Source organism: Caenorhabditis elegans, chromosome II (assembly GCF_000002985.6).
Source record: "Caenorhabditis elegans chromosome II".
Lineage (NCBI taxonomy): Eukaryota > Metazoa > Nematoda > Chromadorea > Rhabditida > Rhabditidae > Caenorhabditis > Caenorhabditis elegans.
The window spans coordinates 15,226,928-15,252,834 of record NC_003280.10 but is presented as its reverse complement, the minus strand read 5'-3'; the positions used below and the strand labels follow the sequence as shown (position 1 = coordinate 15,252,834).

The following is a 25,907-nucleotide window of genomic DNA, read 5'->3' as shown; positions in this document are numbered from 1 at the left end:
CCGGAAATTTCCAAAAACCGGTAATTGCCGAAATTGCTCATTGCCGTAAATCGAAATTGCCTGAAATATAAATTTGATACTTTTTGTAAATTTAAGAGCCTAAAAATTAAGTTTACTGAACAATTTTTTCTTTTCAATTTTTAAAAAATTAAAAAATTTTTTAATTCTGGGATTGAATCATGGGTGGGCGGCAGACGATTTTTTCCGGAAAATCGGCAGATCGACAAATTGCCTGAATTGAAATTTCCGGCAAATCTTCAAATCAGCAATTTGCCGGAATTAGATTTTAAGGCAAATCGCAAACCGGCAATGTTTCGGAAAATTGTGGTTTTGCACTTTTTTTTGGAAATTTAAGCATTTTAATATTAATTGGAAAAACTGTAGGCATCCTATGAATTTTTCTACATCTACTTTGAAAAGTAAGAAAAGTATATAAAAATATCTAAAGAAAACGGGGAAAAAATTTCAAAAAAGCACAATTTTAGGTGTTATCGTTTCATAAAAAATCCCTCTAAAAACTTCTGGCAAATTGATATTCGGCAAACGGCAAATTGGCAGGTTGCCAAAAATGAAAATTGCCGGCAAAAATCGCCAGACCGGCAATTAAACGTTTTCTGTTAAAACATACTAAAAAACATACAAATACTAAACAACTAGGTGAACTTTTTTAAATTGCCGAAAATGTCCGACAAGTTCGGCAATTTCGGCAAATGATATCTTGCTCTATTGCTCTTTGCCCCAACAATCAAACTACAATTGCGTCAAACCAATGTGATTTGATCCCAAACGTGCTTATATTAATTCTATCATTTTTCTTCAGAGTTTTTTAATGCTCCATCAATCAAAATTGATCTCTAGACTTCCTCATTTTCTCCATAGTCTCTCCGTCTTCTCTAATTTTTAATTCCAATGACCATACAGTTTCTAATTTCTTATCGTATAATTTCTTAATTTCTGATTGAAGCGTGTCTTCGTCTAAATGTGACTGATGGATTATTTTGTGGCGGCTGGAGGACGGATCCATATATGCTATTCTTCCTAATTGCACAGCTGATAAAATGATAAAATGATACAACACATTGTGTGATAAGAATTTTTATACATTTGTTGTTGTTGTTTGTCCTCGCCCAATGCATTTTTTTACTCGATTCCATTATTGTTTTGTTATCACTATTATTTCAATAAATGCTTCATCACTGTCAATTGAAAGACAAAAGGTTTGATATCACTTCTAGACTATTGATTGATTGTATGGCTTCAGAGGCAATTATTGAGTGCGTTGAACTTGTCATCTCGTCCGCCACTTATACATCAGGCTCCTGTGATACCGGATTCAATGTCGACTTCAAGAAAGCATGATTTATATGGTGGAGTTTTAGACAAGATCACTCTTGAGCCGAATAGAAAAAGTACGTAGCTTCTGTTCATATCAAAAAGAGTTTGAGAAATTAACTTTTAAGAAAACCCTGTTGAAGCTGGACCATTAATTTTGAGCAATATTGTTTCATTAAAGTTGGTGTAGCCGAATTTTTTTAAAAATTGCTGTATTAGACACAAAATTGTCTGAAAACATCGAATTTCATAATGAAACTTCTTGAAAACTACTCAAAAAAAAGTTATACCGGCTCAAAAAATGACCTAAAATTAGTGAAAATTTTAAATTTGACCGACTTGTCAATGTCGCAGTGGCTGGAAACAATCGACTTTAAAGTAGCTAAATCAAGTTGAAAACGCAAGTTAGTTAATTTTTAAACCCATGATTAGATGGTGATTTCAAAAATGTTTGTTTCCAGCTGACAACGCTGACAAGTCAAATTTTTTAAATTTTAACAATTTTAGATCATTTTTTGAGCCGTATTTTTTTCATATTTTTTTTGAGACAATTTCAAGAAGTTTCATCGTGGAATTCGGTGTTTTCAGACATTTTGAGTCATAGCAATATAAATAAATCTACTATCGTTTTGCAACGCTGTTATTAATATGTATATGGTCTCACTACGTAATTCTTTGAAACTAGAACAGTAATTGTGAGCATAATGGTTTCATTAAAGTTATTACGATTCATGTATATTTTATGCATGCCAACAAATAATTACGTTATTATGTTTGTAAATACATGAACTCGTATTTATTTAAATGCATGTCAAAATATATGTAAAACTATTTTTTAACCAGGAACCAATTTTAAACTCCTCTAGGCTCAATAATGACAAAGTTTGTACTGAGTGCATACGGCAAAACATTATCAAAACATGTTTTGTTTGTGCATATTTTTCAATAGCAAACCTTGATATAGTGCCTCATATTTTAGAGAATAATATCATCCTTGTGTCTCCAAATAAGTTCCGGGTCAAAAATCATAACTTTTTTCGCTGCAAATCGATTTTTATGAAACTTTGGGAATTTATGTTATCAACCATGATCTTTCATTTGACAATAGTCACAAAAGTTTTTGACCACCCCAAGTGGCCTAACTCGGAGCCAATTTTTTCAGCCATTTTTCTGATCTCGGTTCTTTTCAGCTTTCAATTGATGTTTGTGTGCGGATTTTGCTTTGTTTAGTACACAATGTAAGAAAACAAAAAAAGTTTGGAAAAAAATCCGCCCAAAAAAATTTTTTTGGTTGGTCGTCAAAAAATGTTTTAAAAAATTTTTGTCGAAAGTTCTTGATTTTTTATAAAAAAAAGATATAACCAAGTGTAAACTACTTTTACACATATAAATCATTTGAGTTAAAAATTTGAATCTCAAGAAATATTCAAAAAACTAAAAAATTAACCGAAAAAATTATATTTTCTATTATCATTTTAGTGTATCGAACTAAATTGATATGTTTTGTATGTCTAAAAATAGTTTACACTTGGTTACATCATTTTTGTAGGAAAAATCTAGAATTTTCGACAAAAATTTTTTTGAACTTTTTTTGACGACCAACCAAAAAAAATTTTTTTGGGCGGATTTTTTTCTAAACTTTTGTTGTTTTCTAATAATGTATTCTAAACAAAGCAAAATCCGCACACAAAGCTCAATTGAAAACTGAAAAGAAGCGAGATCAGGAAAATGCCTGAAAAAATTGGCTCCGAGTTAGGACACTTGGGGTGGTCAAAAACTTTTGTGACTATTGTCAAATGAAAGATCATAGTTGATAACATAAATTCCCAAAGTTTCATAAAAATCGATTTGCAGCGAAAAAAGTTATGATTTTTGACCCGGAACTTATTTGGAGACCTAATAAATAAATTCAATTAAAAATCTGAAAAAAAAACACACACACACACACACAGATATTTTAACTCGACCTGTAATTCTCAAACTTTTATGTTATAACGAATTTGAATTTCGAGTTTGTTTTAAGTTTTAGATTAATTGTTCTTACTAAAGTTTCAAGTAAATATTAAATCGAATTATTATAATTAATTAGAAATTTCTAGAAATTTTCAACTTTGAATATAATTTCTTAGAGCCTTGAGTATAAATGAATCAAATCATCATAATTGCAAATTTGATCGCATAGGGATACTGTAAGTCAAAAGTGACATAAGATACAAACCACACGAAAAATAATGAGCGCAAAGTTCAGTGGTTTGTCACGTTTAATCACGACTAATAATTCCGAGAGGATACTGTAGAAAAGTGTTGAGTGACGGTTGAAAGTGAAATGGAATTCGAATCATCTGATGTAAGATCATAGTTTCTGCATTAGCAAGAACTTGATCAGTTAAAATTTGAAAACACGACTCAAAAATTCAGAGAAACCCTTGCTAGAAACAATTTCAAATTTTTAATCAAATAGGCAACACAAATCAGCCGCCTTCGACTTTTTGCACTTTCCGTCGCACTTTTTCAGATCAAACTTTTTCTCATTTTCTGATACGAAAAAATCATTTTACACACAGTTTCACACGGGTTAAAAAATATTTTGTGGGTTTTTTTGGATTATTAATGTCCTCCGACGTCAGATTTAAACCTTTTAAACGATTTTTCCTTTCTTTCTCTTTTTTCTGGGAATCCCTTGAAAAATGGAATTGTCCTCCCGTATATGTCTAAGCCTAAGCAAACCCCTAAGACTAAGCCTAAGCCTCAGTCTAAGCATAAGCCTTAGTCTAAGGTTAAGCCTGAGCCTAAGTCTAAGCCTCAGCCTAAACCTAAGCCTAAGTCTAGGACAAAGTGTCAACCTGAGCCTAGGCCTAAGACTAAGCCTAAGCCTAGACTTAATCCTTAGTGTAAGCCTAAGCCTACGCCTAGGCCCAAGATTTCTGAAAACTTGACCGATTGACCAAAACTGCAGAGAGATGGGTCCCGCCACAAAGAAAATATCAATAATTGATCGACTACAGTAATTTTAAAGACGCACACCTTTTTGCATATAACACGAAATTGTCGCTTCGAGACCGGGTACCGTATTGCAAAAGTTGCAAAATCTAAGTATATAAGTTCCAAAATTTTCCAGGTTGGACATGCTTAACACCCGAATCACTTGTGAAGGACTGCTTTCAGTATTCAATTAATTCAATCAATCATGAAATTCTCTCTGCATCCCTTATTATTGATCCAAAGGATACGAATATTAGTATAGTTGTGTACGAAGTCGATGAGTTGTTCGGAGAGTTGCAATACGTGGATCGATTCGAAATTCGCGAAACATTGGATAAATATCATTTTGATATTAGTCACTTGTTCCATAAATGGATGAAGCAAAAAAGTTCGGATAAAATGATTAAGGTAAGCGCGCTCTATTGATAATCGGGGTTGAAGGAGTGCAATGCTCCACGTAGGCATAAGAAAGCCTGCCTGCTTGACTTCAAAGAGTGACAAAAAAACTTAGGATTAGGCTTAGACATAGGCTTAGGCCTGGGCTTTAGCCTAGACTTAGGTATAGACTTAGGCTTTGACTTAGGCTTAGGCTTAGGCTTAGGCTCAGGTTTGGGCTTAGGCCCCGTGAATTCAGGAAAAGAGAAATGAGACATACCAAAGATCGGCAAAAAACCATGAAACATTGCCTGAAATGTGCCCAAAAAAAGCACCAGAAAAGTTTTGCAAGGGTTGAACTAAAAGCCAGTCCTGAAAAATTAAAATATTTTTAAAATTTCTATTTTTGTAATTTTTGAAAAAAAATTCAAATTTCCAGATCGAAATCACCAACTCCAACACTCAAAACGTGATCAATGCCCTGTCGGTGCTCAGAAATGCTCCAAACTTTGATGTTATGGTATTCCAGCCGAATACCGTAACCGCCGGCACTTCGGATTGTGTCGGATGCTGTGTGATTCCGTTTTATGTGAATTTCACAGAAATTGGTATAGTTTTTTTTTAATATTTTTTTCTATTTTAGTCAAATTTACATTTCGCAAGAAAAAAAAAGTTCTGAATATTACCCAACCGTGTACTCCTCTCGGAAAACCCGCGCGCTCTCCTACAAAACGAACCATTTTAGAAAATTTTCAAAATTGTGATTTTTTGCTATAAATTGACAATTTTTGCCACTTTTTAATAGTTTTTGATGGGTTTAACCTAGATTTTCTGAATTCAACATACATGAATTACCCGTTTTCAACAAATTTGGACAACTTTTTATTTTTGCCCAAATTTTTTTTTGGCCATTTTTTTGGCCATAATGACTGTCCTTTTTTTGGGCAAAAAAAAAACTTTTTCGGAAATCGAACAAAACTATTATATTATGAAAAAGGACATTTTTTAGTGGTCGGAAGTGAATTTTGAGTCCTCTAACTATAAAAATAACCATTTTAGAGGAGTTTCAAAATTGTGATTTTTTGCCATAAAATGCCCATTTTTGCCACTTTTTAATAGTTTTTGATGGGTTAAATCTAGATTTTCTGAATTCTCCATACATGAATTACCCGTTTTCAACAAAATTATACAACTTTTCATTTTTGCCCAAATTTTTTCAGATGTTCGTGTAAAAAAACCATTAATTCTCGATTAAAAGCAAAAAAAAAGAGAAAATCTAAAATTCTAAATAATTAATTACGCGAGAGGAGTACACGGCCGAGTTTACTAAAAATTTGCAGTTTTTGCACCAAAAATACGGTACCCGGTCTCAACGCGACAATTTTTCGTTAAATTCGAAAATGTGTGCGCCTTTAAAAATGTACAGTAGTTCCAAACTTTTGTGGCTGCGGAATTTTTACCGATTTGATAAAATTTGTGTTTTTATCGCTAATTTTCAGTTAAAACAAAATTAATTATTCGATTTTCATAGAAAACTAGGAAAAATCGATAAAAATTCGAGAATTTGAATCTACAGTAATCTTTAAAGGCACACGAAGCGGATTTTCATCGATTTTTTGTCCCACAACGGTTTGATCTACAAAAAATGAGGGAATTTTTTCCCCAAAAATGTGACGTCAGCACGTCTCAACTCCCGCAATTCTTGTAGATCAACACGAAATGGGACATTCTGACGTGAAAAAAACTATGAAAATCGATGAAAAAGTTTGAAACTACAGTACACCTTTAAAGGCGCATACCCTTTCGAATTTAACAAAAGTTTTGTCGCGTCGAGACCTCCTGGTACCGTATTTTTGGCAGAAAACCTCAAAATTTTTTCTTTATTACGAGAAACTCTAATTACGAGAACAACATATTTGACGCGCAAAATATATCTCGAAGCGAAAACTATAGTAATTCTTTAAATGACTACTGTAGCGATTTTGTCGATTTACGGAAATTATTTATTAATCGATAAAATATTTTTTTAAAAGCACAAAAATGAGGAAAAAAATCAAAACCCCGTAAATCGACAACAAGCACTTCACGAATGTGTAATAAGAAAATGTCAATTTTTTCACGAATGTGTGATAAGAAAATTTCATACTTTTTTCACGAGTTTGTAATAAGAAAATTTAAAATTTTTTTCACGAGTGTGTAATAAGAAAATGTCAATATTTTCACGAATGTGTAATAAGAAAATTTCAAATTTTTTTCACGCGTGTGTAATAAGAAAATTTTAATATTTTCACGAATATGTAATAAGAAAATTTCATACTTTTCTCACGAGTGTGTAATAAAAGAAATTTCAATTTTTTCACGAATGTGTAATAAGAAAATTTCAAATTTTTTCACGCGTGTGCAATAAGAAAATGTCAATATTTTCACGAATGTGTAATAAGAAAATTTCAAATTTTTTTCACGAGTGTGTAATAAGAAAATTTAAAATTTTTTTCACGAGTGTGTAATAAGAAAATGTCAATATTTTCACGAATGTGTAATAAGAAAATTTCAAATTTTTTTCACGCGTGTGTAATAAGAAAATTTCAATATTTTCACGAATATGTAATAAGAAAATTTCATACTTTTCTCACGAGTGTGTAATAAAAGAAATTTCAATTTTTTCACGAATGTGTAATAAGAAAATTTCAAATTTTTTCACGCGTGTGCAATAAGAAAATGTCAATATTTTCACGAATGTGTAATAAGAAAATTTCAAATTTTTTTCACGAGTGTGTAATAAGAAAATGTCAATTTTTTCACGAATGTGTAATAAGAAAATTTCTAATTTTTTTCACGAGTGTGTAATAAGAAAATGTCAATTTTTTTACCAATGTGTAATAAGAAAATTTCAAACTTTTTTCACGAGTGTGTAATAAGAAAATTCCACTTTTTTTTCACGAACGTGTAATAAGTTTTTGAAAAACTATTGCAGGCTGGAACGACTGGATCCTGAGCCCGCCGGGCTTCTACGCCAACGTTTGCTCCGACACAGTGTGCTCCACAGAATCCGACGAAGTCTATCAATTCATGAAAGCCGCCATTTCAGACCTCCCAGAGCCAAAGTGTGCTCCGAATTACTATGGAAGTGTCGATATGATTGTTGCTCTGAGCCCTCGGGATATTCGGAAAACCAGAGTCCATGGATTGCGTGCTCTTTCTTGCAGTTGTACTTAGAGCATTTGGAGTTTATTTGGACGACAAAAAAGGAAACAAAACAAAACAGAAAAAACAGGATATATTATGAGAACAAAAAAAACAAAAAAAAACAACTAACAATTAAAAAAAAAACATTCCGATCTTTTTCTTGTTCAAAAAAAAACTTCAAAAATTATTATTATTCATCCGTTAAAAAGTGACCTTCTTGCCACCTCCCTTGCCGCTCTTTCTCTTCGCCTTCAAAATTTGACGAACATCCTGCTTGGCGGTCTTATTGCGTAGTGGAACGTAGGCGTACGGCTGAACACTCTTCTGCTGTTGCTTCGGCTTGTTGGGCTTTTGCTTCTGCTGACGCTTGGCTCCCACGGAGCTTCCAACTTGTGATTTTCCGGATGTATCTCTGCAAAAAATTTGTTTTTTTCAAATTGGTTTCGAATTATTAATTTGAATGTTAATAAATGTTTTATTGTATTAAAGGTTTTTTGCAATATTTTGCTTTTTCGAGAAAAAAATTTCGAATTTTCAATAAATTCCCGGCATTTTTTAATATTTTACCAGGAAAAAATGAATTTTTTTCATCAAAATTAACTTTTTTGTTTCTGGATAAATCTAGAATTTTCTCCATTTTTCGATTTTCTCTGAGAAAAAAAAACGCGAAAAATCGAAAATTGCATGATATTTTTCGTCAAAAATACGGTATTTTCGGTCTCGACACGACAAATTTTGTGTTCGATGCAAAAATGCGTGCGCCTTTAAAGAGTACTGTACTTTTGAACTCTCGTTTCTGCGGAATTTTTGAATACATTTTAATAGTTTTTCCATTGAAAATGTATGTTTTTTATCGGAAAACTATGAAAAATCGATAAAAAGTCCGCAGGAAAGAAAGTTTGAAACTACAGTACTCTTTATAGGCGCACATACTTTTGCATCGAACACAAAATTTGTCGTGTCGAGACCGAAAATGCCGTGTTTTTGACGAAAAAATCATAAAATTTCGCATAAATTTTCGATTTTTGGCGTTTTTTTCAGAGAAATTTATAAATCTTTCAAAAAAAAAAAAAAAAAAAAAAACGATGATGATTTTGATGGGAAAAAACCTTTTTTCTCTTTGAAACAATTGAAGAATGACAGGAATTTATTGAAAATTCGATTTTTTTTCCTCGAAAAAACTAACTTTTCCTATAATAACGGGGTTTTCTTAGATGTTGTCGAAAAATTTTGAACGTTTTATCAAATTCCATTTTTGGACGGAAAAATACTACAATTTTCTAGCCGTTCTTCGTAAAATCCAAATTTTTATTCGCAAAAAAAAAGGGCCAAACGAAAATTTTTCGTTTTTCTTTTTTTCTTGAAAAAAAAAATCGAATTTTCAATAAATTTTCGTCATGTTTTTTTCATCAAAATCAACTTTTTTTCGATTTTCTCTGAAAAAAAAACGCGAAAAATCGGAAATTTTCTTTTTTTTTCTTCAATTTTCTGAGGCCATTTCAAGCCTATTCCAGCTCGAAAAAAAGTGATGACAAGCATTTTTTTTTTCGGAAAAAAATCTCAAAATTCATCGAAAAATCGATTTTTGTTCCATTGGCCTCAGAAAATTGAAGAAAAAAATTTCCGATTTTTCGCGTTTTTTTTTTCAGAGAAAATCGAAAAAAAGTTGATTTTGATGAAAAAAAACATGTTTTTTTCAGAGAAATATTAAAAAATGACGAAAATTTATTGAAAATTCGATTTTTTTTCAAGAAAAAAAGAAAAACGAAAAATTTTCGTTTGGCCCTTTTTTTGCGAATAAAAATTTGGATTTTACGAAGAACGGCTAGAAAATTGTCCATTTTCAGCAACATTTTTTCTCCACAATCTTCATTGAAAAACCAACCTATAGATACCCTTTCCACCATACGACGGAGCTGCTCTGCTGACAAAAGTCTTGGCATCCTTCTCATCATCATCATCATCATCATCGGAAAGAATCTCATCTTCCGAATCACTATTCTCCTTAACCCGCTTCTTCCCCTTCGTCGGACCATCCTCATCATCCTCATCATCATCTCCCAGACCATCATATCCACTTCGCATCTTTCTCTTCCCGATCTGCTTCTTATCCTCATCCTCCTCATCATCTCCAAGCACAATCATCTTTCCATCCTTGGAGAACTGGAATCCAGCTTCAACCTTCTGCCGTCTCTCCAACGCCTTCTTCTTTCTCTTCTCAAGAATCGCCGGATTCATCGTGGTGATCTGATCCATCATTCTAGAAGAATCGAGAAGATCCATGGGGACATCTCCATCGGATTCATTCTTCAACCAGACACTTCCGACTCGAGACTTCTTCATCAGCTGCTCCTCAGAGTCACTCTCATTGTCGGCATCCGAATCTTCCAAAAGTTCGAGAATTGTGTCAGCTCCAGCAGTTCTTCCAGAAACATTCGATCCACTGATCGCACTTGCACCATCCTCATCATCGTGCTCCATCTCAGCCTCCCCAGCCTTCCGAACCTTTCGCTTTCTGATCTTCTCGATATTCTTCATCTGCTTCAGCCAATCTGGCTTCTCCGTGTACTTCTGGAGCACATTAACTCCGAACTTCTCGACGAGAACTTCCAGAAGCAGCCGGTTGGCTTTCCGAACTTTGATCGTCAGATCACTGGTGAGCTGCCCTTCGAAGACTGTAGTCAGGATCTGCTCACGGAATTGTTGGAGCATCACTTCAGGGATCTTCTGGCACAGGACACGCATCAGACGAATCGCGAGAATTCGAACAGCGGCACGTCCTTCTCCGATCCAGGAGCACGCGAACGAGATCATCTTCGACGTGGCGATCGTGTTGAGGATTTTAACCTGCTTCTGAGCGATAATATTCGCTGCGACGAGGCAAGACCGAGCAACATGCAACGGAATGTCTCCAGTGGTTTTTTGCTCGGCAGAGATTGTGGTGAGCTCGTAGAGCTTCGAAAGCACCGGCTCCAGAGCAGCGGATGGTGTGTCGATTGTGGGATCGTCGACGAGATCCAAGATCTTACTACAAATGAATTGAATGCACTTGCTCGAGTTCTGTCGGGTGTGCACATTGTTATCCTTGTCGAGAAGCAGTATGATGTTACGGATGAGCTTCTCGGTGAGATCGGTGACTTCTTTCATCGTATTGCAGCCGTCGTAGAGCATATGCACGCAGGAACACTGAAATTTTGGAGAATTTTCGATCAGAATGACTGGAAAAGTTTAGAAATTTCCCGTTTTTTCGAAATTCTAACTTTTAAATTGCAAAAAAATTTTCGACAATTTTAAGGCAAATTGTCGATTTACCGAAAAAACGGCAAAAATTTGGCAAATTGTTGGAAAATGAACATTTCCGGGAAAATGGCAATGTGTCGAAAATAAAAATTTCCGGCAGTTATCCGAAAATCAATGTTTCCGGCAAATCGGTAGTTTGCCGAAAATCAAAATTTCCGGCAAATCGGCGATTTGCCAAGAATCAAAATTTCCGGGAAACTGGTAAACCGGCAATTTTCCGAAAATCAAAATTTCCGGCAAACCGGCAATTTTCAAAACAATAAAAATTTTCGGCAAATCGGCGATTTGCCAAGAATCAAAATTTCCGGCAATTTGGTAAACCGGCAATTTTCCGAAAATCAAAATTTCCGGCAAACCGGCAATTTTCCAAAAATAAAAACTTCCGGCAAATCGGCAATTTTTCGAAAATCAAAATTTCCGGCAAATTGGTAAACCGGAATTTTTCCGAAAATAAAAATTTTGGGCAAATCGGCGATTTGCCAGAAATCAAAATTTTCCGGCAATTTGGTAAACCGGCAATTTTCCGACAATCAAAATTTCCGGCAAATTTGGTAAACCGGCAATTTTCCGAAAATAAAAATTTTGGGCAAATCGGCGATTTGCCAGAAATCAAATTTTCCGGCAAATCGTCAGTTTGCCAAAAATCAAATTTTCCGGCAAATCGGCAGTTTGCCAAAAATCAAAATTTCCGGCAAATCGGCAGTTTGCCAAAAATCAAAATTTCCGGCAAATCGACAGTTTGCCAAAAATCAAAATTTCCGGCAAATCGGCAGTTTGCCAAAAATCAAAATTTCCGGCAAATCGGCAAATTGCCGGAATTGAAAATTTCCGGCAATCTGGTAAACCGGCAGTTTTCTGAAAATCAAAAATTCCGGCAAATCGGCGATTTGCCAAAAATAAAAAAATTCCGGCAAACCGGCAGTTTGCCAAAAATCAAAAATTCCGGCAAATCGGCAGTTTGCCAAAAATCAAATTTTCCGGCAAATCGGCAGTTTGCCAAAAATAAAATTTTCCGGCAAATCGGCAGTTTGCCACAAATCAAAATTTCCGGCAAATTGCCGGAATCGGAAAATTCCGGCAAATTTGCCGATTTGCCGAACTGCAATTGCCGCTCACGGTCCACCCCTGATTCGATAATTTCACACTACTTTGTATAATTTTGCTTTGAGCTGCTTACATAAGAAGCTCTAGCCGGGAAACTGATCGATTCAATCGGCTTGAACAGCGCATTCTCGACGTAGTCATTTCGAGTATCGAGAAGATGCTCAATTTCTGGATGGGATCTTCTTTGAATAACTTCCTCCAAAATTCTAAAAGCCTTCTTCTGTACACCATTGGTATCGCTGGAGTTGAACCAAGGCATAATTGTGTCCAGAATCTTTGAGACATTCTCATTTTCAGCAACTTTAGCCAGCGCACACAGAATATCCAGGACTCTGGCTTGCTTTTGTGATGCTACCGATTCGTCATGATCCTTGGACTTGGCGATCGCACTATCGACATAACGGGTGACCAGATCGGCTGGAGTAACTTCTGTGTAAAGCCGTATAGCTTCAAGAACGGAAAGCCGGACACCCTTATCATCATATCCTCCATCCACAACTGATCCAGTGTACATATTGAAGAAGATTGGCATGAAATTCTTCGCGTATCGGCTCATAACCTCCACCCGCTCTGCAGGAGCATCAGGCTCCAGGCAGAAGCGAAGAGCCCGACGAATCGCATTCAGCACCGTCATTCGAAGATCCTTCCGCTCGTTCAACGCGGCTCCGAGAATCGGTGCAATGTCGGGGAACGCAGTCTCAAGATCGGATGGAGATTCGCAGAACGAGGGGAGCAACTCCCAGAGCTGGAACTGGAATGTGCTGTACAGGCGTTGAACCTGCGGCGCCTGAAGTGTTGGAAGACGTCGATGGATCTTCATGGCGATCGGAAGGAAGTGTGAGATGAAGAGCGAGATCGGAGCATTGTGGATGTTGACTCGGAGCACAGGGAGAAGCCATGAACGTGTGAAGTCTGTTGAGAGAATTGCTGCGTCTGGATCCACTTCCAGCGAGAGAATGTTCATGACATGGGCGACACCAATGTGACGGACGGCGGCTCCGATTGTCTGGAAATATATTTCATTCAATTTGGGGAAAAATTCACAAAATTCCAGATTTTATCAAAAATTTTCCTTTTTTTTTCATTAAAAAAACCCCGCAAACCGATCGATTTTCATGTCTAAAAACGGAAATTTTGCCATTTTTCAAAATTTAAACGTCGGAAATTCGGTTTTTTCGGGCTCATTTTTGATCTATTTCAGCACAAATAAAAAACATAATACGTGTTTATCCAGAGATGAGAAAAATCGCCATATCTGCCGCGCAAATGAACCCACGGGAAGAGACAAGATTACTGTAGTTTTTAACCAATTTGTGTAGATTTACGAGCTATTTCGTCGTTTTTGAATTTAATTTTTAGGTGTTTTTTTCAAATTTTTTATGTTTGTTTCAAGATTTATTCAATAAATTATTAAATTATAAAAACGTGTGAAACGCCTGAAAATTAAAAATTGCGGCTAAAAATTAAATTCAAAGATGACGAAATAGCTCGTAAATCTACACAAATTGGTTAAAAACTACAGTAATCTTGTCTCTTCCCGTGGGTTCATTTGGGCGGCAGATATGGCGATTTTTCTCATCTCTGGGTAAACACGTATTATGTTTTTTGTTTGTGCTGAAATAGATCAAAAATGAGCCCGAAAAAACCGAATTTCCGACGTTTAAATTTTGAAAAATGGCAAAATTTCCGTTTTAACACATGAAAATCGATAGGTTTGCGGGGGTTTTTTTAAATGAAAAAAAAAAGGAAAATTTTTGATAAAATCTGGAATTTTGTGAATTTTTGCACATTTTGGTCAGTTTCTCTTTGATTTAGGCAACTTTCAAGTCAAAATGAATACAATTTCAGTAATTTTGAATGTGTTTCGATTTGAAATGTGCCTAAATCAACGAATAACCAAGGAAAAGAAAAAATTCACGAAATTTCATTTTTTTTTAAATTAAAAGTTGGTATTTTTTCATCAGAAACTCAAAAAAATCGATCTTCATGGGTCAAAATCTCGGAAAAATGGTAAATTTTTGTTAAAAACGGAAATTTCGTCAACTTTTCCTTGTCACAGCCGTTGGAATTCAATTTTTTAAATGAAATTATCACATTTTGGTCGTTTTTTCGCTAATTTAGGCACATTTTGAGCATTTTTAATGCCTGTCGGCTCAAATTGTGGCCTAAATCAACGAAAAATCGACCAAAATATTCAATAAATGAGATAATTTCATTAAAAATCGAATTCCATCGGCTGCGACAACGAAAAGTTGGCGAAACTTCAGATTTTATCAAAATTTGACATCTTTTCAGCTTTTTGACCATACTTTTTTAAAAGAAATTTTTAGACTTTTCAAAAAATATCCAAAACGTTATGGTGGCTCAAATATTCAGAAAAATTAAAATTTTGCCAACTTTTTCGTTGATTTAGGTACATTTTTCGAATTTTTCCATATATAAATTAATGAAAACTGAATTTTAACGGCTACGACACGGAAAAACTCACGAAATTTCAGATTTTATCAAAATTTGGCTTTTTTTCGACATTAAAATTTTTCGACTTTTCAAAAAAAAAATCAAAAATGTTATGGCGGTTCGAAATTTCCGAAAATGTCAAATTTTGTCAATTTAGGCACCTTCTGAGCATTTTTTTTTTGTATGTATATCGGCTTAAAATGTGCCAAAATCGACGAAAAATTGACCAAAATATGCAGAAAAGTGTAATAATTTGATGAAAAATTCACGAAATTTCAAATTTTATCAGAATTTGGCTTTTTTATCGCTCCAAAAACGTACAAAGTCGAGTTCAGTCTTGCAGAAGCAATCATCCGATTGCCGGAGCCTCGCGAGATCCTCCATAACCTTGGTGAGCTCCGCACCCTGTAGACCTTCTCCACACGTCTCGTAGAGCTTCATCTGTGCTCGAAGAATAAATTTCCAGACTGACGCCGACTTCATTGTCATCGCCACGTGGAGCTGTGAGAGCAAGAATTTGCCGCACGCCGCATCATCTTGAATACTATTCTCAATGACACGAGTCAACGATTGATAGGTGACCTGCGCGAGTTGCTCATTTCCAGCTTCGAAGATCTTGACGAAAAGTGGAAGCGTCTGGAAGGCCTGTTGAACGGATTTCTTCGAATCCTTTGCAGTCAAGCACACGTGAGCTTCAGCGAGAGCTTGCATCCAGTATGCAGTGACAGTCACATCTGTAACAGATGCTCCGAGTTGGCGGAGAGCAGTGAGCAGCAGAGCATTCGTCTCGGTGGGAAGAGCCGAATCGCATGGCTGACGCTGAAGAGCACGATGGAGACATTGAAGAGCCGAGCATTTGACCATTGAGTCGGAGATTGCGAAGCATTTCAGCATTGCTTCAGCCATTTTCTTGAAGAGCACAGCCGGCATTTTGTGCATGACACCTTCGAGGAGACAGAGGAATCTGACGACATTGGTGTTGTCAGCGCTCGAGCGGCCTGAAAATATTTAATTAGAAATTTTAAATTTATTTTATGATTTTTTTGCTCTAAATTACAGAAAACAAAAAATTGAAAAAAAAAGCGTTAAAAATGGTTTTTCTTGTAGTTTTTCACATTTTTTTCCATGGAGAATACTCCGAAATTGGGCTCAAAAATCGAAAATTTTGTGGGAAAAAAAACTGAAAATTTGACAAATTATGAGGAGGAAAATAGGAAAATTCAACTCTTTCTATTTTTTTTTGGCGAATTTGAAAAAAAAATTGGTTTTTAACGTGAAAATTGATTCGAAAACCTAGTTTTTAACTGTAAATTCGAATTTTTTGACAATTTCTCCATGGAGCGTACTTTCCCAAGCTGGCGAGAAATTTGAATTTTTGAGTTAGAAAACACGATTTCTTGGACTATTAAGTGAAATTTGATTCAAAAACCAGAATTTTCTACTGTAAATTTGAAATTTCGGATATTTTAGCGGTAAACTTGATTTTTTGAGTTAGACACACGTTTTCCGTTGATTTTTTTGGATTATAAAGGAAAATTCGACGAGTTAAAAAATATTTTGTCGAATTTTCAGAGATATTTCCGCGAAAAAATTAAAGTTAACGTTAAATCATCGATTATTGTTCAATTTCAGACATTTTTCCGTGAAAAATATATAATACGCTAAAATTGGGCAAAAAACGATGATTTAACATTAGTTTTTACTTTTTTTGCCGGAAAAAAAAATCTGAAATTTCAACTTTTGAGTTAGAAACACGACTTTTTCAATTGTAACGTCAAATTTGGCTTAAAAACTTGAATTTTAACTGTAAATTCGAAATTTTCGAGTTAGAGACACGTTTTCCATTGATTTTTTGGATTATAAAGTGAAATTTGACTCAGAACTCGGAATTTTCGAGTAAGAAACACGTTTTCCGTTGACTTTTTGGATTATAAAGTGAAAATTGATTTGAAAAGTTGAATTTTAACTGTAAATTCGAAATTTTCGAGTTAGAAACACATTTTCCGTCGATTTTTTGGATTCTAAAGTGAAAACTCAATTTTTTCGATTTTTTTTCATTTTTCGCGGGATTTTTTACTTTTTGGCTGCAAAATAACTTTTTAGCAGTTATTTTTTGGTAATTTGAGACCGATTTCTTCTCTCAAGCCAAATTACGAACCCAAAAAGCTTTCAATATGATTCAAAATCAGTTGTCCAACTGCTCCGCTCGCCGGATGCAACCCGTTATCCGTCGCAGTAACCGGATCGGTAAGAACCGCCCGGATCACACGACGAGCCATCGTACGGACCCACGGCTTGTCGTGAGCCGCCAGAGCAGCCACAGAGACGAGCATATTCCGCGTATTGGCGCTGGACCAGACGGACGCTTGCTGGGCACGGAGGATGATTCCGAGCACTGAAATGAGGTTTTTCAACGCGGATCCTTCGGTGCTATCGACGTTTTCTAGGAGTTTTGTGTAGAGAATCTGCAAATTATTGATTTTTTTAAATTATAGGTGGATTAAAAACATGCCTATGGGATCACAATGACCGAATATCATGATTTAAAAAATCCAAAAAATTTTTCTAAATTTTATATGATTTTTTTTTGAAAATTGCAAATACCCCATTTCTCCCCTAATTCCTATTTAAATTCCCGCGAATTGGATTCGTGCGGTAGAGCGCTGGCACGTTTTCTAAATTTATTTATTTTATTTTTTGTTATTTATTTTCGTCCGATTTTTCATGTTTTCAGTGTATTTTTGCTTGAAATTTGAAGGAAAATTTGAGATAAATGCAAATAATTGATGAAAAAGCAACGAGACACAGTCTGAAAAAAGAAGAACTAACGATTTTAAACGACATCGAATCAGAATTGGCTGATTTCCTAGATTTACGATTTACGCATTTACGCAAATCTATTACGCAAATCGCAAATCTAGGAAATCAGCCAATTCTGGTTCGATGTCGTTTAAAATCGTTAGTTCTTCTTTTTTCAGACTGTGTCTCGTTGCTTTTTCATCAATTATTTGCATTTATCTCAAATTTTCCTTCAAATTTCAAGCAAAAATACACTGAAAACATGAAAAATCGGACGAAAATAAATAGCAAAAAATAAAATAAACAAAATTAAAAAACGTGCAAGCGCGCTCTATCGAACAAATCCAATTGGCGGAAATTTAAATAGAAATTAGGGGAAAATTGTGATTTTTCCAATTTTCAAAAAATCATATAAAATCTGGAAAATTTTTTTGAACATTTTTATCATGATATTTGGTCATTGTGACCCCATAGGCATGTTTTAAAGCAATTTCCCCACTGCCGCTGCTTCACAAAAAGCCCATACCTGCACAAATCTGTGAAACTGAGCTTGAAGCACCTCTTTCGGCACCTTTCTCACAATCAGATGAAGCAGATAAGCGATTGCTGCCGTTCTTCTGGGATTTCCCAGCGAGGATCCTTCCAGCGCGGTCATCAGAGCCGCACAGTACTCAACGTCGGATTCTTTGCCTGAAAATCCCTAATTTTTAGGCCTAAAATTATGGGGGAATTAAACTACCATCCCGCTCTTTGATGACTTCAGCGATTGCTGCCAAAACCGAGACAACCTCTGCTTGAATAGAGGACCCAGATCTGAAGAAATAAATCTATCAGTCTACGGCTCGTGCTTTGGAAAAGAGATTCAAGAGTTTAAAATCAAATTTGAAAATAAAAAATTCCCGGTCTCCTGGAGTGTTATAAATAATTATTAGAGCGCGCTCGTGCGGCACCTCACGAACTCCAGAAGTCGCGGGAATTCGTTCCGCGGGGACAGCAGTTTTTTTGCTATTTTTGGCTCCTATAGGAAATATTTTTGATTTTTTGTTTTATAATATTCTTGAGAAGCATCATCCGAATTGAAAATGTGTAAAATTATGAAATTTAGCCGAAAACTGAAAGTTTTACAGAAGGAAGCCACTACAGTTTTAAAAAAATGTATCAGGATCGCCAGTTTTGCGTTTTATGTGTCGTAAAATATGTCATTTTGTAGAGAATTAAAAGTTTCATACGAATTTTCGTTTGAAAATTTAAAATTGCTTTTATTAAAAGCTTAAAAATTTAAGAAACAAGATTTTAACGTAAAATTGTTGATTTTTTGAATATTTTTATATTAGAAATTAAAGAATTAAAATTTCAAACGAAAATTCTCATGAAACTTTTAATTCTCTACAAAATGACATATTTTACGACGCATAACTCGCAAAACTGGCAATCCTGAAACATTTTTTTAAAAACTATAATGACTTCCTTCTGTAAAACTTTCAGTTTTCGGGCAAATTTCATAATTTTACACATTTTCAATTCGGATGATGCTTCTCAACAATATTATAAAACAAAAAATCAAAAATATTTCTTATAGAAGCCAAAAATAGCAAAAAACTGCTGTCCCCGCTGAACGAATTCCCGCGAATTCTGGAGTTCGTGAGGTGCCGAGCCAGCGCGCTCTAATAATTATGAACACTCCAGGAGGTCGTGAAATTTGTTGAATTTTTGGAAAAAACGCTAAAATTCTCACTTCCAGACCCGATTGACAGAATCAAACGCAGGATTTGTGCAAGCCGTGAATCCGGAGAGCTTAGACAAGCCTCCCTCGGAAACCATGCTTTTCGACGAAGAGCCGATATCCATCGAATGAATCGGAAGAGCCGAGAGCAGCATATCGTCGGCGGCGGCGGTGTTCATGAGACGATCCTCGACGGCAAGCATGCCGGCTCCGCCGAAAGAAGCATTTCTAGCGGCATTGGCAGCGGCGCGATGCTTGCTTCTCGTTGGGTTGCTTTCACATCTGAAAAAACAAAAAAACAATTAAATTTAATTATATTCAACGAATTTATCGACGTTTTCACTCACGCTGATCCTGAATTAAATTTCGCTGCTCCCTTCTTACTTGTACGATGACGGAAATTGCCACCTCCCATTGTTTTTATCTGAAAAAATGACAAATTTGATGGAAAATTCCTAAAACAAGGCGATAAACTGTTGGAAAACGATGAAAACTGATAATTTGAGTGCGCAAAAATTTATTTTATTGATTTTAAGTAAAAAATAACTGAAAAAAACCTTTAAAATGCAAGATTCTCAGCAAGAAATCGGCGAAGAATAGCGAAAAAAAATAAATTGTTCGGTTTTCGTGGCGAGACCCGAGGTGTCCAGAGGCCGCGTCCCCCCGCGTTTTCTAGGCCGTCACGCATTGAAATTGGCGGAAACTCAAATCGTGAAGCGATATTGAACGACAAAAGCTTTTGGAAAAGAGTCAAAATATTTTAAAACATTGTAAAACAAAATTCCAATTTTCATTCAGGTATAAAAGCAATATATTCAATATATAAATCTGAGTAATTCACAATTTGACAGCGAAATTTGCAAAAAAAAAAGTGGTGAAAAACCGTGGGGATTTGTGGGTTAGTGGAAAAGAGGAGAAAAATGTGAATTTTTGGCGAGAAAATGATCAATATCACTCAATCTCATACAACAAATATTCCTTCATAACCGGCGGGATCATCAGCGGCTTGATGCGTTTGTCGGGGTCTGGTCCCATTATGCTTCGGAAACGACGTCGACACAGTTCGAACAACGGTAGCATCTCGACTGCTGAAAAAAAAAAACAAGAATTTCGATTTGGTTCTGGCTTTTCTCGAATTTTTACAACTAAAATTTAGCTAAAACCGAGCCGAGCCGCGACGCGACGCGACACGCAAAGCGCCGTAAATCTACACCGGCCGTGGCCGATTCACAGCGCGTTGCGTGTCGCGTCGCGGCTCGGTTTTATTTGTAAAACATGATTTTAGAAACCGCGATTTCTCAGAAAAGAAACTCCGAGAAGGAGATCTACAAAAAGACAGCCATCACACCCTTTTTTCTGCGCCGCACGTTTACAAAACTCACGTTCCAGTGATCCCAGATGTGTCATGGTAATCTCACAGTCTCCATAAAGAGTCGCCACAGCTGGGTATAATCGTTTTCCCCGGAGATTTTGGAATACAACTCCGAGGTACTCGTTGTCTGTGGCGAATGACAGATTTCCTTGCTCCATGTCCAGAATGCAATAGATCTGAAAATTGATTGTTTTTGGGTTTTTGATCAAAAATTTCAAAAAAAAAAATGTTTTTTTTGTTTTTTATAGCAAAAATGGTTTTTTTGGTATTTTTTGGCAAAAAATTGGTTTTTTTTGTTACAAAATTGAGATTTTTTGGGTTTTTTTAAAGCAAAAAGAGATTTTTTGCCAAAAATAGGTATTTTATTGGCAAAAGATAATTTTTGCCACTTTTTTTTTGGCAAAATTGAGATTTCGGTTTTTTTGACAAAACTTGATTTTTTTGGGTTTTTCAAAACGAAAATTGATTTTTTATCTGGCGAAAATGGTTTTTTTTTTGGGTTTTATGGCCAGAAATTGATTTTTTCGGTTTTTTTTTTTGGGAAAATTGTTCACCTTTTCAGGAACATTGAAACCATCTCGACCATTCCCGTACGGATACTTCCACTTCCACGAACCGTAGTGACATTCTCGTGTAGCTGAAAAAATTGAAGAGTTTGGGTTTTCAATCGCTTTTTCTAAATTTTCTTTTTGTATTTAACATTTAAAACTGGCCAATTTGCATAATATTTGCCTATGGGGTCACAATGACCGAATACCATGATTAAAAATTCAAAATAATTTTCTAGATTTTATATGATTTTTTGAAAATTGAAAAAATCTCACTTTTCCCCTAATTCCTTTTTGAATTTCCGCCAATTGATTCGTTCGATGGAGCGCGCTTGCATTTAAAAAATTTTTTTTTCATCAATTTTTCGCATTTTTGACTGATTTTTCATGTTTTTTCGTGTAATTTTATTGGAAATTTACCGAAAAATTCAAGATAAATGTAAATTGTTCATTAAAAAGCGGGTATTAAAGTCTAAATTTGTGAAATTGAATATTTCAGGCTCTCAACGTCGTTGGAAAACGTTATTTATTTGTTTTTCAGTTATTTATAGTGAACAATTTACGCTTATCTTCAATTCTTCAGTAAATTTCCAATAAAATTACACGAAAAAACATGAAAAATCAGTCAAAAATTAGAACAATTGATGAATAAAAATTAAAATAAAGCAAGCGCGCTCCATGGAACATCGAACTATTGGCGGTAATTCAAATAGGAATTTGATGCAATTCGAGACTTTTTCGATTTTCAAAAAATCATATAAAATCTAGAAATTTTTTTCGAATTTTTATCATGGTATCCGGTCATTGTGACCCCCACTGGCGCTACTCCACCTTCAAAAAACTCACCAATATTCCATCCATAACTTTCATTATTGGATCCAACGAGTGTCGTATATTCGGCAGCTTGAAGTGGAGCATTCTTCGTCGCAACTCCAACCACAGCATGTGTTCCTCGCTGCCGTTCAGGCCATTCGATTTGCCATACGTGGAATCCCCGGCTGTAGCCCATCTTTCCGCGAATACAATCCGTACAGTTCGGTACGGGATGCCGGTAGAGTGTTAATTTGTCTTGGTCCTTCACGATGATGTTCGGCGATCGATCATCTGGATTCCATGAGTGTTGCTCTTGAATTAATCGATTCGGCGGTGCCATTTGCAAAATACGATCGAACTTTTCCGGTCGTGAGCCCATAGCTTCCACTGGGTTGCCGAGAAGCTTCAAAAATCCCGGGGGGCTCAATGAGCTATGACGACGTATGGAAGACAAGCGGCGGACGGTAGAGGACGGAGTGAGCAGTATTTTGTCATGTTTATTTGGTTTTTAGGTGATAGAAATGGCTGGAAATCAATATTCAGCGGGGGAGGTCAAACGAGTAGGTCAAATAGTGAAAAGTTTAGTTTTCAAGAAAAAAATTCGATTAATAATCATTAATTTCCAATGAAATGCTTGAATTTAATTGAAAAACTAGAAATTCCAGAGGAAAATTGTTTTTTTTGTGAGTAAATATCGTATCGCCAGCTTCGACGGCGCATCGACTTTAGTGAGTGGTGGGTCTCGACGCGACGAGAAATTTTGTCTCGCGCAAAATATCTCGTAGCGAAAACTACAGTAATCCTTTCAATGACTACTGTAGCGTTCTATCGATAAAAAAATTATTAAAATTCAATTCAAAATCGAGATCCCGTAAATCGACACAATCGCGCTACAGTAGTCATTTAAAGGATTACTGTAGTTTTCGCTACGAGATATTTTGCGCGTCAAATGTGTTGCGCAGTACGCATTCTCGGAACTTTGGGTTCTCGTAATAGCAACACGTTTTTAGAATTATTTTTTGAAAAATATACTGTGAAAATCGAATTTTAAAAATCGGATTTTTTCGATATTTTCTCTTTGGAGCGCACTTTCGCACTTTCCCCACGCAAAAAATTCATTAAAATTCCAAATTTCATTGAGACAAAATACAAAATCAATTGGAATTATCCGTAAATCACCAAAAAAGGAAAAATCAATAAAAAGAGGTGGGAGAGCGGGAGAGAGAGAGAGAAACAGAGAAAGAGAGAAAAGACCCCTGATTGTGTGAATTTTTTTTTCAAATTCAAAGGTAAAAGCAAGAAAACGGAGGAGGGAAGAAAAAATGAAGTGAAATTGGTTGTTAGTAGTGTACATGGGGGAAAAACCTTAAGGTTAGGAGGATTTTTGCATAAAAAAATTTGGAAAAAAAAAACACAATATATTCAATATAAAACTGAGAGTGTTCACAAATTGATCAATTTTGACAGGGTTTGTGGGAAATTTTGAAAAATTCAAAAAAAGTAAAAAAAAAGACGAAAAAAATCGGAGAAATGTGCGAACCGAGGGGCGAAAACCCGTGGGGATGTGTGTGTGGGGAAAATTCCAAAAAACTTCAAAAATGAAAAAGATTTTTAAAAAAAAGTCAAAAAGCTAAATGGGAGAAAAGGCACTATACATCGAATGGTACAATTAACTTTTATCAGGTTATTCATGTGATGACGAATAATGTCAAAATTGCATTTTTATAGATTTTTCCCCGGAAAAATGTCAAAAAATGATAAAAAATGTCAAAGACAAATGCAGAAAAATGTCAAAAAAGCATTCAGTTTTCAAAAGAATTTTTCGACATTTTCCTGCTTTTTTTTGACATTTTCCTGCATTTTTTGACATTTTTCGGGGGAGAAAATGCCTTTCTAAAAACATTTTTTTGCATTTTTAGAAATTTTTCTGCATTTTTTTGACATTTTTCTGCATTTTTTTGACATTTTTCGGCATTTTCAGACATTTTCCTACATTTTTTTTGACATTTTTCGGGGAAAAATGTCAAAAAATGCCAAAAAAAAAAGTCAAAAAATGCCAAAAAAATGTCAAAAAATGGCAAAAAATGCCAGAAAATGCAGGGAAATGTCAAAAAATTAACGCATTTCTAAAAACATTTTTTTGCATTTTTAGAAATTTTCTACTTTTTTTTGACATTTTTCTGCATTTTTAAGACACTTTTCTGAATTTTTAGACATTTTTTCTGCATTTTTCTGCATTTTTTTAAACATTTTTCGAAGGGAAAACTTATAAAAATACGTGTTTTGCATTTTTCGAAATCACACGAATAACCCCATTAAAGTTTTTTTTTAGGCTTTAATCAGTCAGCGAGAAAAAGCGAAAAAGGCACACACTGAAAATTTGAAAAAAAAGTGAATTCTTGATGAAAATGCTGCAATAATCAATCAATACTGATACATCAAATATCGCTTGAGAATCGGTGGAATCATCAGCTGCTCAATGTGATCTTCCGGCTGGGCACCCATCTCGATTCGGACACGGCGTCGACACAGTTCGGACAACGATAACGGCTCGGCTGCAAAAACATGACAATATTGGAGAATTTTCTGGCCGCCGCCGGCAGAGTGTCCCATTTCGGATTGATCTACGTTGATATACAAAAAAATGCGGGGGAAGATCTTCTCGAGACGCAGAGTGTTCTCAACTGATTTCGCATGGTTAAGCACGTGCTGACGTCACATTTTTTAAGGCGAAAAATTCCCGCTTTTTTTGTAGATCAAACCGTAATGGGACGGGGGATTACCACTGAGACACAACCGACACGGGGGACACGGGAAGGGGTCTAGAATGAAAAAAAAAGGAATTTGGAAAATCTAGAAAAATGCCTAGAAAACTAGATTTTATACAGGAAAACTAGTGAAAATTCAAAAAAAAAAAAAGTGCACCGGGTCTCGGCACGACCAATATTTGTTAAATTCGAAACGGTGTGCGCCACCATCAAAGAGTACTGTAGTTCCAAATTTTCACTCTGCGGTTTTTTTTCTCGTTTTTTCTTGTTTCATTTTAGTTTTTTTTTAAAATAAATATATTATACTCGAAAAACTATGAAAAATCGATATGAATTTCCGAAAGAAAAACAATTCAAAACTACAGTACTCCTAATGTGTCGTGTCGAGACCGAGAACCGTATTTTTGGTGTGAAAAACTGCACAAATTTCGCGAATTTTGGGTCAGGTCTCGACGCGACATGTATTTGTTAAATTCGAAGCGGTGTGCGGCTTTAAAGAGTACTGTAGTTTTGAACTATAACTTCTGCGCGGATTTTTCTCAAATTCTCACATGTTTTATTTCAGTTTCTTTAAAAAATAAACATGTTAATAAACGAAAAAGTATGAAAATTCGGTATAAAAATCCGCAAAAAAAAAAATTCAAAATTACAATACTCTTTAAAGGCGCACACCTTTTTGCATTTAACACAAATGTGCCATGTCTCGAGACCGTGAACCGTGTTTTTGGTGTAAAAAACGGCAACATTTTTCAATTTTTGGATCAGGTCTCGCCACGGCAAATTCTTGTTAAATGAAAAAAAAGGTGTGCTCCTTTAAAGAGTACTGTAGTTTCAAATTTTCGATTTTTCGCATGTTTTGCTTATTTTATTAGTTTCTCGTAAAATAAATGGTATATTAATATCGAAAAAGTATGAAAAATCGATGAGATTTCGAAATTTAACAAAAAGTTGTCGTGTCGAGACCAGAAACGCAAAAATCGCAAATTTTTTCGCGTCTTGTTAATAATCACCATTTTTAAAACTAATTTTATGATTAAAAATGTGAAAAATTGACGAAAATTGCCAAAGTGTCGAAACTACAGTAGTCCTTAAAGGCGCTCACTCATAGTGATTCAAAATATTATTTTTCGGTCGTGTCGAGACCGAAA

At 35.2% G+C, this 25,907-nt stretch overlaps 4 protein-coding genes and 1 non-coding gene across 14 annotated transcripts in view; 1 reads left to right on the top strand and 4 right to left on the bottom strand.

The window, feature by feature from the left end:
• Positions 1–1,042: 1,042 nt before the first annotated feature.
• tig-3 (TGF-beta family profile domain-containing protein) lies at positions 1,043–8,363 on the top strand (the record flags this gene model as incomplete). Of its 2 annotated transcripts, none has more annotated exons than NM_064917.6 (5): positions 1,043–1,217; positions 1,262–1,409; positions 4,451–4,722; positions 5,129–5,297; positions 7,664–8,363. In NM_064917.6, the coding sequence occupies 4 exons, from the start codon at positions 1,337–1,339 to the stop codon at positions 7,903–7,905; spliced, it is 756 nt and encodes a 251-aa protein (NP_497318.2). The 2 variants fall into 2 exon arrangements, with proteins under 2 accessions (NP_497318.2, NP_001391131.1); NM_001404267.1 differs by having other exon boundaries at positions 1,131–1,217; positions 7,664–7,905.
• Positions 7,904–19,682, bottom strand: Y46E12BL.2 (Ribosomal RNA-processing protein 12-like conserved domain-containing protein). Of its 2 annotated transcripts, NM_064918.8 has the most exons (9): positions 19,606–19,682; positions 19,271–19,540; positions 18,275–18,348; positions 18,062–18,225; positions 16,895–17,201; positions 15,058–15,734; positions 12,353–13,285; positions 9,761–11,061; positions 7,904–8,287 (listed from the first exon to the last, which is right to left on the bottom strand). In NM_064918.8, exons 1-9 carry the CDS (start codon positions 19,671–19,673, stop codon positions 8,077–8,079), a joined length of 4,005 nt encoding a protein of 1,334 aa, NP_497319.1. In that variant the 5' UTR covers positions 19,674–19,682; the 3' UTR covers positions 7,904–8,076. The 2 variants fall into 2 exon arrangements, 1 of the variants encoding a protein (NP_497319.1); NR_131432.1 differs by lacking the exon at positions 18,275–18,348 and having other exon boundaries at positions 8,077–8,287; positions 19,606–19,673.
• Positions 19,683–20,031: 349 nt separating this feature from the next.
• spsb-2 (SPRY domain-containing SOCS box protein 1) lies at positions 20,032–22,492 on the bottom strand. The gene is made up of 4 exons (NM_064919.7): positions 22,025–22,492; positions 21,185–21,267; positions 20,641–20,806; positions 20,032–20,346 (listed from the first exon to the last, which is right to left on the bottom strand). The coding sequence occupies exons 1-4, from the start codon at positions 22,368–22,370 to the stop codon at positions 20,210–20,212; spliced, it is 732 nt and encodes a 243-aa protein (NP_497320.2). The 5' UTR covers positions 22,371–22,492; the 3' UTR covers positions 20,032–20,209.
• A 617-nt stretch (positions 22,493–23,109) lies between these two features.
• The window catches only part of spsb-1, a gene marked incomplete at both ends in the record, with an annotated part of 32,993 nt that continues 30,195 nt past the window's right edge, over positions 23,110–25,907 (bottom strand). For 6 of the 8 annotated variants that reach the window (NM_001377908.2, NM_001381674.1, NM_001377910.2 and 3 more), the window contains one exon: positions 24,416–24,546. In NM_001377908.2, the coding sequence (NP_001364518.1) occupies positions 24,416–24,546 (131 nt within the window). Of the gene's footprint in view, positions 24,547–25,907 lie in introns of all 8 variants that reach the window. The other 2 variants (NM_001393240.1, NM_001393241.1) reach the window with 2 other exon arrangements.
• On the bottom strand, positions 24,366–24,545 carry Y46E12BL.11. Its single transcript, NR_101775.1, has one exon. It is a non-coding gene; the product is annotated as a small nucleolar RNA Y46E12BL.11 (small nucleolar RNA).

Excerpts from the sequence above, each read along its gene's own strand:
- spsb-2 (NM_064919.7), bottom strand. The coding sequence starts at position 22,370 with ATGGGCTCACGACCGGAAAAGTTCGATCGTATTTTGCAAATGGCACCG. Across the intron at positions 21,268-22,024 it reads AAGTTATGGATGGAATATTG|CTACACGAGAATGTCACTAC; the intron begins GTGAGTTTTTTG and ends CAATTTTTTCAG. Across the intron at positions 20,807-21,184 it reads GTTTCAATGTTCCTGAAAAG|ATCTATTGCATTCTGGACAT; the intron begins GTGAACAATTTT and ends ATCAATTTTCAG.
- Y46E12BL.2 (NM_064918.8), bottom strand. The coding sequence starts at position 19,673 with ATGGGAGGTGGCAATTTCCGTCATCGTACAAGTAAGAAGGGAGCAGCG. Across the intron at positions 15,735-16,894 it reads TCATATTGAAAGCTTTTTGG|GCCGCTCGAGCGCTGACAAC; the intron begins GTTCGTAATTTG and ends AAATATTTTCAG. Across the intron at positions 13,286-15,057 it reads GCAAGACTGAACTCGACTTT|ACAATCGGAGCCGCCGTCCG; the intron begins GTACGTTTTTGG and ends ATATATTTCCAG.